Consider the following 10139-nt stretch of genomic DNA (forward strand, 5'->3'; position numbering starts at 1 on the left):
TCTGTGCTCAAAATGGTATGTTAGAATATCATGCCCCTTATGATGTCATAAGGGAAAATAAGCTGTCCATACCAGCCTTTTGCAGCCCATTGTTTTGTTTAACCTAATCTTTTACTCCAGGTCGACCTCTGTCGTTTATAGAGGATGTAACACAGCACTGTCTTCGTTGTTGTCTCCTATCATTTAGTACATTGTCCAGCTGCATGCATGCAGTGGTGGCGCTGCTCTACCCCTTCTCCTGGCAACACACCTTCATCCCCGTGCTGCCGGCGTCCATGTTGGACATCGTCTGCTGTCCCACCCCTTTCCTGGTGGGCCTGCTGTCCAGCTCATTACCTAAACTTAAAGAGCTTCCTGTAGAAGAAGTAAGTACGACATCTTGACTCTTTCTTCTCATTATTTTTTTTAATCTAAATGCTATATTTTAGCTTAAGGAGTTCAGTCTTTTTATTATTCTGGTCCTGTTTCCTTCCTGTTCTCTGGGATCACTGGATCTTTTTCTTGGGTGATAAATTAAGACAGATTCTAGGTCCCTGGGCCTGTTTGACCTTTTCTGCCTTCAATCTATTATCTTATTCACTAACTGTTTCAGAAAAACAAGCCTGTCTTGTTTTTCAGAAACAAAACATATATTTCATATATTTATTTATATTTCACATTGAGCTTTTAAATTACAGTGGGTAAACATTCATGTGTTGTTGGAGATTTCTTAATTGCTTAATGACATCTCACAAACCAAAAAGATGATCCCACTAATAGAGAAAATAACTGACAGAACTACAAGAGTCACAACAACTTTAGAGCATTTAGATGAAATTCCTCATGCAGACAGTCGTCTTTTCTATGAACCTTCCAATTATTTACCCAAAAGTTCATACTTGGTTCAAAACTAGTATGCTCAGCCACAGATATGCACTGGGAGAAAATGAGTGGCATTGGGAACTGGAGCCAGTAAAGTGCTGGTGTCTAGATTGGGTAGCCCTCCTTCAGTTTCGGGTTTCAGCTCCAATAAATATTTTGAGGAAAAGCAGATGAAGAAAAGCAGTGTTAAGCATAAATTTCTCTTTGGTTCTTGTCTCCTGTTGTTGATATATTGTGCTATACTTTATCATATCTGATGCCTCTTTATATAGAAATTGTACTTTAGGAGAATGTAGTCAACTCTTTTTTTTGTTCTAATAATAATTTCTCCTTTTCCATCACTCAGGCATTAATGGTTGACTTGGGAACTGATCGCTTCATCCGGCAGGTTTGTACACACAAACCTATGTGTAGTGCCTGCAAAGATTTATAAAACTCAATGAACTAATTCCTCTTATTGAAAATGTATGTGATAGACCATCACAAAGCATATTAAAACTGTTGTTATGATATTTACCATTGATGATGTGTGAGTTTATCACACTTTAATATTAGCTGCCCGTTGCGTGTCAGAACTGATGTTTTCCCCAGTAAATTATCTAATTAGGACAGTTCCTCTGTCAGGATATAAAGTTATAATCTTCATTCTGCACATGGCAAAGATTTGGCAAATGGAGTGAAAGCGCTGTCCTTGATCTAAGAACAAAGTGTAATATTGTGATATGGCTGTAGCCATGGATGTCTCCTCATTGGCAAACGTGTCTGATGTAATGGTGTGACATACTGGAGTTGTATAAAATGCTTCTTTAACTGTTTATCGGGGCCGCTTCCCAAGAAGTGAGCCCGGTTGGTCAGCAGCTGCCTTTTGTAACCCTAAGCAACTTCCCTGATCTGAGTAAGATTATAATTTCTATCAAAATCTGTTGTCATGTCTCCTGATTATTTAATACATAAACACTATGAAATGCTATTTAAAGAATTTGTCCCGAATGATTTCTTTTCAGGAAAAGAACCAGAGAGAGAAAGCTTCAAGGTGTAGACAAAGAGCTTTCCTTTAACACTGGGAAACAGGAAATAAATTAGGGGATATTTTAAACACATTTTACAAATAAAAATGGGAAATGCTGTATGAATTTGTACTTTTGTTTTTTTTAGTTTGTTACTCTGACACTCCAAGTGAAAATTAAATTAAACCATTTACATTAGAAGTAAACTTACTGTCCAATAGAATGTTAGGATAGAAAAATCTGTCCTGTTCAGGCCTCTGAGGTTTGGTAGAGATTATTAGTGAAAAATCACCTCCATGAAGAGCAAGAGAGAGAGCAGGCAGGTAAGGAAGAAGGCTGTTAAATGTTTCAGGCAGGGTTAGATTATGAAAAATATCTCTGGCTTTCAGCATCCCACAGGCCACTCTTTAATGGAATATCCAAAAAAGAATCAGAGATGTAGCCATGATAACTCCTCTTCTCAGGTGCAGTGTTTTAATTGAGGAAAAAAATGAGTACCGGTAGTTCCATTAATACTATACAAATACGGGATAGAAACATGGGTAATATCTATGTACAAATCTGTTGACCAATAGCTCTCTTAAATGGGAAAATAAAACAAAGCTAGTTCTAATGCAAAGCTATATAAGCCAAATTCAGTCATTTCAATTCCGTCTTATAATTTGAGTGAATTTTTAACTTCCTTCTGGGAGATATATATTAGGCCTGGCTTCAACAAACCCATGTCTCTTTATTCACATTATTTTGTCCTAAGCTGCCACTCAGGATGCAGAACGCCGACAAGGCAACAAAAAAATTGGGCTTTAATAAAAAATCTAAGCTATGGTATCTAAATATAATAAAAGAAAAGAAAAAGAAAAAGGTGTAAAGTATTTGATTAGATATAATATATGTAAACATGTTTGCTTAGGAATAATGACAGACTTACTTAACCAATGTTTTGAGCTGTTGAATCAAAAAACAGCTTGGAAGCAGGAAAGTTTTCAAATCTGCCAATCAGGGCCGTCAAAGTTAACATTCTAATGCACATTAATGCAACTTCTTTTAATGGCATCCATGTTTTTTTTTTTTTTTTTAAGATTTATTAACGCACATGCTTCCATACATTCTGGACCTTATCTGCATGGCAGCTTAATTATTTTTTTTTTTCTGCTTCAGCTGTTTCTACCATTACTTCAAATGTATGTTTGTTTTTTAACCGTTGTGAACAAAAATAGAACAAAAAACAGAATAAAGACCTTGTTCGGTCTACAAAAAGAAAAGTCTGAAGAGAAGGTCCAATATTAACTGGTGGTCCACATAATGCATTGCACTGTGAGGTAGGAGTCAATACGCAACATGTTCACATCATCTCCAGGAGATGGCCGTGAATTTCAGTGAAATGGGGGCAGGTGTGCACTGGGTTAATATTGGAATAGAACCTGATAGTTTACGTTTAGAAGTGATTGTATGGCGTATAGCTGCTTACCAGCCCCTTAAAGCATTGCTCAGGTGAGATAATCTGCCATAAATGACAACTGTGCCAACTGCATTTTACAACTCAGATTGTAAAGCAATGGTTAAGAGAAACTCAGGGTGGTAGGAGATATAGAAAACATCTGGATAATGGTTCTGATGAGACCAAAACTATTCTTATATTGCTTCCATGCCAAATATTGTGAAAAAACACTCACTTCTACATTACAATAATATACATCATTCCCACGGTGACACATGGTGCTGGCCACTTCATGCTATGGGACAGTTTCTTTAGTGGGGATAGAGAGGTTGGTGAGAGTGGATAAGAGACAATGATACAATTAAATAAATGGAAAATCTAAATAAAAACCTGTTAGAAGCTGCTTAAACATCCGGAGCTTCATGGTACAGCAGCATCATAAGCCACCAGATCGACAAACGGAATGTTTTAGGTCAACACAGACTTGAAGTCCAGACTCTAATTGAGAATCTGTGGTAGGGCTTGAATTGACAGATGTTCTGAAACCAATAGCAGTTAGCTTGAGCTATTTTGCTAATTGTGATCAACCCCATAATCTTCTACATTTTGATTGCTGGTTGAGCCACACCACAGAAGAGTTGCGGCTGTAATTACTGGGAACGTTGGTTTTACAGAGTATGCTTGTATCGGTAAAAATTCAGAAAACCACTTGTGCAACTTTAATCCTGATTTTGAGCAGCTCTGTTTTGGTCTATAATGTTAAGTTCAAATGCAGCACGAGATTATTTCTTGTAAAATTTGAAGAGATTTTGTTGGTTTTTATTCATTCTAGTTAGTGTTTGTTGCTCAAACATATAAAAAAATAGAAGATTATAATTCATACATGACATGCTTTAGTGAACAAAGTAAAGCAGTAATTTTAGAGCTGTAGATATATTTTATTTTGTCTTTTTAAAACATTTGAATTGTAGTCTGTTGGAGCTTTTTAATTACCAATTGTTTGTGTTTATCTCTGCTTACTTCAACTGTTTATAGATGGATGACGAGGCTTCGCTGTTGCCACGAAAGCTTCAGGCAGCTCTGGAGCAGGCGCTCGGGCAAAGGAATGAGATCATCAACCAGGACTCTGACAGTGAGTCAGATGAAGGTGAGTAAAGGACAACTCATCCTCCTGCTAACAGAGGCAGATGTTTTCCTGATTAATTGGAGCAACAGGTGGGGCAGTGCACAGTTTGTGTGTCTGTGAAAACCACTGGGAGATTAAAAGTTAATGGTTAGCTTTTGCAGCCAAATCTTTGCTGCACATTTAAGGGATTAAGGCTGTATTATGTCCAGAAACTGAAGCTAGTTTCTGCAAAAACTCAAATGCCTTAAAAGCTCCAACCCTCTCTTTTTTAGACAATTTGATTGTATATTTCCTCAGAAAGGTTCTTTATACTGAACCTTTTTTAGTTGACCTTTATATTAAATGTACCAGTTTCAGCTTCAATGCAGTTGGCCTATACAGTTCTCTATCTGCACTGTGATATACAGTATAGCATTTTTGAATGGAATTGAAAATATTTTTCTATTTTTAGGGATAAGGACAGACTTAGGCGTTCATTTAAAAACTTTTGTCAACCAAATTTTGTTTAGTACGGCTTTCCAGACAGTATGTGAACAAGAACCTTTTCCGAACTAAATTTAACTATTCAGCCCCTAACATCCCATTTAAAGACTTAATGAAGTGGCCTGATGTGAAAACAGGTTTAAGAACCCTGTTGTAAGGTTAGAAAAAGTTCTGTCATAATTCATAGTTTATTTGTTGTAAGAAATTTGCGGTCCTTGATTATTGAAGATGAGTTTACGTATTGTTAAATGATAAACTATTTCTTTCCAAAAGATGCTAATTATTTTTAAGCATGTGGTTTTACCTCAGTTCCTCTTTCAGACCTACAGTACATGGTTCTAAATTGTGATTAAGAAATGCTAGTTCATTATTATTTGAGAAGTAGATAATATGGCAGCAATATTAAATACCAAATTTCTACAGCAAAATCATGATTAGTAATTGAGATACACTGAAATGAAATAACCCAACTCTAATCTAATATCTTTTATTAAAATTTAAAGAACACCATCACCAAGATAAAATGCAGGTATCAAAAATAACTTTATGATGTCAAAGGAAAAGGTGATGCATCAGTGCAAGAGAAACAATGGACTGGGCGTCTGCTTTGGGAGGGGGTCACAGAAGGCCTGATGTTAGCATTATAATATCCCTCACACCTTTGACTGTAGAGATATGAAAACTGTTTGGAAGCTGTGCAAGCTTCAGATTGTCTTTCTGTGTGGTTATGTAACACCTGCTGCATGTCAGTCACAGTCTGTTAGCTTTTGCTACAATCCCAAGAATCTTACTAGCTTATGTAATTCATTGTGTAGTTTTACAGGTGAAGGAAAGGACTGAACTGTAAGTAACGCTTTGTGGTTACTAGGGATAGGGGTGAGCAGAGTTTTAAATAGCTAACATCATTGTAGTTTCAGATTCAAGCAAGCATTCACATTAATGTCTATTTATCATGGTTGATTTTGTTTTGCTTCTTTTTGTTCTGTTGATATCTGTAGAGTATAACTCATTGAACAGCCTTGTGTCAGAGGCCTTCATCCGCTTCTTCCTGGAGACGATGGGACATTACTCCCTGTTCATCACTCAGAACGAGCATGGCGAGCGAGTTTTCCAAAGAGAGGCTTTCCGCAAGTCTGTGGCGTCCAAGAGCATCCGTCGCTTCCTGGGTGTCTTTATGGAGTCTCAGATGTTTGCAGGGTTCATTCAGGACCGGGAGCTGAGGAAAACACGGGCTAAAGGTTGGTTGCTGTTCAGTTATTGGAATCCTGCCCCTTTCTCTGTGGATTTCCTCTCCTCAATTTTTAGGAGTCTCTGAGCAACAAAAAAATATTGTACTGCTACTGCCCTCTTGTGGTGGAATGTATTCATCCAACTGTCTCAGCATCTCACTAAATTCTTTCTGGCAAACAAAGATCTTCTAACTTCCTGGAAGGGGGAGATGTGCCATAACTCCTTTTATTTGAATCTCTGTTGTTCTGATGACAGGGCTGTTTGAGCAAAGAGTGGATCAGTATCTGGAGGAGCTCCCAGACACAGAGCAGAGCGGAGTAAACAAGTTCCTGAAAGGCCTCGGTGAGTTTCCCTTCTGATGCTCTAGATGAGGAAAGTCTCAGATTTCAGTGCATAAAAAAGGTTCAGAACAGAGCCTTGTGAACAGCCGTTTTCAATATTTTTTTGTAACTTGCTGAATGTTCTCTCATGGAGTAATTTCAGTTTGTTCAGGATAACAGCAGTAAAACATCACAAACCACATCAATCGCTGTATGAAGAAATTATTTTCCATGTGGAAAGTAATTAATTAAAAGCTCCAGTAAAATAACTAAGCCAACAGTACTGACATACTTGCTGCTCATTCTGCGTTGTTAAAATCAATAGTATAAAGGGGTCTGTTCAGAAAGACTGCAAAGTTTAATCAGTCTTTGAGCAACCTTGAACTTCTTCCGTTCTGTTGATTGATAACAAATTCATTTTTTCATCTGGAATATAACGTGAGATGTTCAAAATGTATGAGGGTTTTAATGGTAGATGCATATCCAGTAATGGGTTGCAGGAGCAGCAGTCTCAGGAGAGATTTTCCAGACTTCCTTCTCCCCAGACACATCCTCCTGCTGCTCTGGAGGAAGCCCAAAGCGTTACATTGCCAGTCCCTCCATCATGGACCGTTCCCTGGGCCTCCTCCCTCTGAAACAAATGTCTGATCCACCTCAATGGACTCCTCTCAATATAAAGGAATAGCAGCTCTACTCTTCAGCCCATTCCGAATTTACCAAACTTCTCAAGCTAACTCTAAGATGCCTAGCTACACCATAGTGGAAGCTAATTTTAGGTTCTTGCATCCGGTATCCCATTCATTTTTTTTCAGGATCCGGATTTTATGAATCACTAGTAGATGGAGAGCTTTTAAGTTTTGGCTGAGGTTCAGCCTCCGCCATACTGTAGCAGCCAGTCAGATCTGTCTATCAGTCTCCCACTTCATTCTCCCCTCACTCAACAGCACCCAAAGGTGTTTCAAACTGGAGGCAGGATCTCTCCTCCAACTTGAAGAGGCAGCCCCCTTTTTCTTGTTGAGAACCAAGGACTCAGACTTGGAAGAGCTGACCTTCATCCTTACATCCCAACCAGCGCTATAGGTGTTGGGAGGAGGTAACCGGTGGAACCTCGTCCTCCACAAATAGCAGGGACAAAGTCCACCAGTCCCCATACCAAACCCCCTCCTGTCATCGCCTTTGCTTAGAAATCCTGTCCATAAAGGTTGTGAATAGGCCTAGTGACAGATGGCAGACCTGTAGGAGTCTAACATGCATAGCAACAGGTTAGCCTTAGTGCTTGCAATGTGAACCAGACTCCTGCAACGCTTGTACAGCGACTAGATGGTCCTAAGTAAAGGCCCTTCGACTCAATACTCTTTGGAGCGCCCCCAACAGGGCACCAAAAGGGAGATGCTCAGATGGCTTCTCCAGGTCCCCAAAACAAATGTGAATGGTTGTGTTAATTCCCCGGACCCCTTGGTAGAGTTTACAAGCTTGTCCAGTTTCCACATCCAGGACAAAAACCACACTGCTCCTCCTGAAGTAGAGATTTGACAATCAGCTCAACTCTCCTCTCCAGCACCCTGGCTTAGGCCTTCCCACCTAAAAATGTCTGGTTCAGCCCTGTGAGTCCTGCACATGTACCCAACAAATGTACCAAACAAAATTTTACCCCTGATCACATGCAGAAATGTTATGTGCAGAACTTGGTGTAATTAGTAAAACCCTGTTGAAGCACAGGTAGTGTAACAGAGGAAGCAGAAACAACATTAAAAACCAGGCAGCTTTTATACTGAAGTAAGAGTGGGAAATTACCTTAAATGCTGCCCTGTTAATCAGTTAATTAGAACAGCTGTTTACCAGAGCAAAAAAGGGAGACTGAGAGAAGGTGATTAAAACAATGCAAAGATTAGGTTCTTTAATTATCAAAACAACCTCACAATGATTCTGTTTTTTTTTTTTTTTTTTTATGGCTACAATCGTATTTCAATAATGTTCACAGTTTAAACATTAATTGCAGTCAGTACTTTCCACTTTTTAAGTTTTAGAATATATAATGGATGGTTTATCCATCTGCTGGATAAACTACATTATGTTTTTATAAATGGACTTTTAACTAGACTGTTCATGTATTTTTAGTGTGCTTGTTCTTTTTTTATTATTATTTTGAAACACCTTGGAATTCTGATATCTCTAAAAGGTGCTATACAAATAATTTTAATTACTTAAAAACTTAATTCCAGAAGTTAAATTGGATTCTTCATTTATTACTGACTAAAGGAAAAAAATGTTTTTTATTTATTTTCTTGATGGAAGCTAACTGATTTATGATTTTAAAACACAAATAAGTACAACGTTTATTTTGATATATTAAAATAATAGCTGCCAAAATGTTTTTGTTTTTTTGTTTTAGCTTTGCTTGGTTTTTTAAACGTACTGCTTATATTTCATTTTGGTTTTACTTGAGCTTGTATATAATCTGCTGTGTTTTTAAGTATTTAGGGCAACACTGGGTTTCCTAAATCTATTTTACGAACAAAATTTTTCTTTTTGTCTTAGAATAATTATGTTATATATATATTCAGTGTTCAAAGGGAATTTTAACTTGTTTGTGTTCCTTTTTTCCTCCCCAGGAAATAAAATGAAGTTTCTCCACAAAAAGAACTGAGGACTTACATGTCTCTGCTTCAAGATGATTCTCAGACTTTTTGTGCCTTTTTTATATATAAAAAAAAGTATAAGTATGTACATAATATTTCACTGTAAGCTGTGATATTCTTCAGCGTATGTTTATAGTTCCTATATGAGACAGCAATAGCAGGACGGTACACAGCGACTGAGTCGTAGAGTAACCACTGAGATCCAGGTGTGCATGTTGAGGAGTGTTATCAGAGTGAGTGTTTGTTACTTGATGAGGATGTAGATGTACAGTTCATGTGTTCATTTGTTCTCTGTTTAAGTGTATATGAAAAATGTACATGCATCAAGATAATGAAGACAAATTATTTTAACAGTCTTGTGCATCTTTTATTAAATATAGTCCTCTAAGTGCTTTTAAATGTGCTTGTGTTTGAGTACTTCTTTGCACTACCATCTCACACTTTCTCTTTATAACATCTCAATGACAGCGTCGTTCAAAGGTTTGCTTCAGGAGGAGCCTGCAGGATCCCAAAAGGCACAATAGTCTAGCCCTAGCTACCACATGCAGCCGTTAACCTAATTACGTCTCTACACATCACTCCGGCTGCTGTCATTGCCGTGCTCTTATTAGCTTTCCTCACTGAGAGGCACTCTGTGGGTGCCCGGTGCCATGTTACTGCCCCTCTGTCTATGTCCTTTTGGATGAAACTCCAGAACAACAAAAGCCACGTAAGAGTAGAGTTTTCTTTCCTCAAAAAATAAAAGGTTATATATACTATTTACTGTTTCTTTTTCATTCATAAAATCCGGATTTAAGGTGCTGCTTTGAAATGATCTGTCAGCCTGACAATAGTTAGGACTTTGGCAGCAGGATTCTCATTGACACAAATAAAATATACAATTTCAAAGCCCTACCCTAGTGAATTCACCGCATATACTTCATGTCATGATGTGTAAGTAAGAAGTTGAGACTTAAAACATGGTTTATTTAAAGGTGTTAAACCATAATTCTTGTTTTACAGGGAATCTGCCAATTACCACAAAAATGGCAAAAA

At 37.8% G+C, this 10139-nt stretch overlaps 1 protein-coding gene across 3 annotated transcripts in view; it reads left to right on the plus strand.

Annotated features, from left to right (window-relative positions):
• The window catches only part of dennd2b (DENN domain containing 2B), an 82308-nt gene extending 73138 nt beyond the window's left edge, over positions 1 to 9170 (plus strand). For all 3 annotated transcript variants that reach the window (XM_038297731.1, XM_038297730.1, XM_038297732.1), the window contains exons 15-20: positions 188 to 365; positions 1208 to 1249; positions 4342 to 4453; positions 5914 to 6153; positions 6401 to 6487; positions 9078 to 9170. In XM_038297731.1, coding sequence (XP_038153659.1) covers positions 188 to 365; positions 1208 to 1249; positions 4342 to 4453; positions 5914 to 6153; positions 6401 to 6487; positions 9078 to 9112 — 694 coding nt within the window. In that variant the 3' untranslated portion in view covers positions 9113 to 9170. The remainder of the gene's footprint in view (positions 1 to 187; positions 366 to 1207; positions 1250 to 4341; positions 4454 to 5913; positions 6154 to 6400; positions 6488 to 9077) is intronic.
• The last annotated feature ends 969 nt before the right edge of the window (positions 9171 to 10139 follow it).

Source organism: Cyprinodon tularosa, unplaced genomic scaffold, assembly GCF_016077235.1.
Source record: "Cyprinodon tularosa strain WSP-4 unplaced genomic scaffold, ASM1607723v1 ctg395, whole genome shotgun sequence".
In the NCBI taxonomy this organism is placed as follows: Eukaryota; Metazoa; Chordata; class Actinopteri; order Cyprinodontiformes; family Cyprinodontidae; genus Cyprinodon; species Cyprinodon tularosa.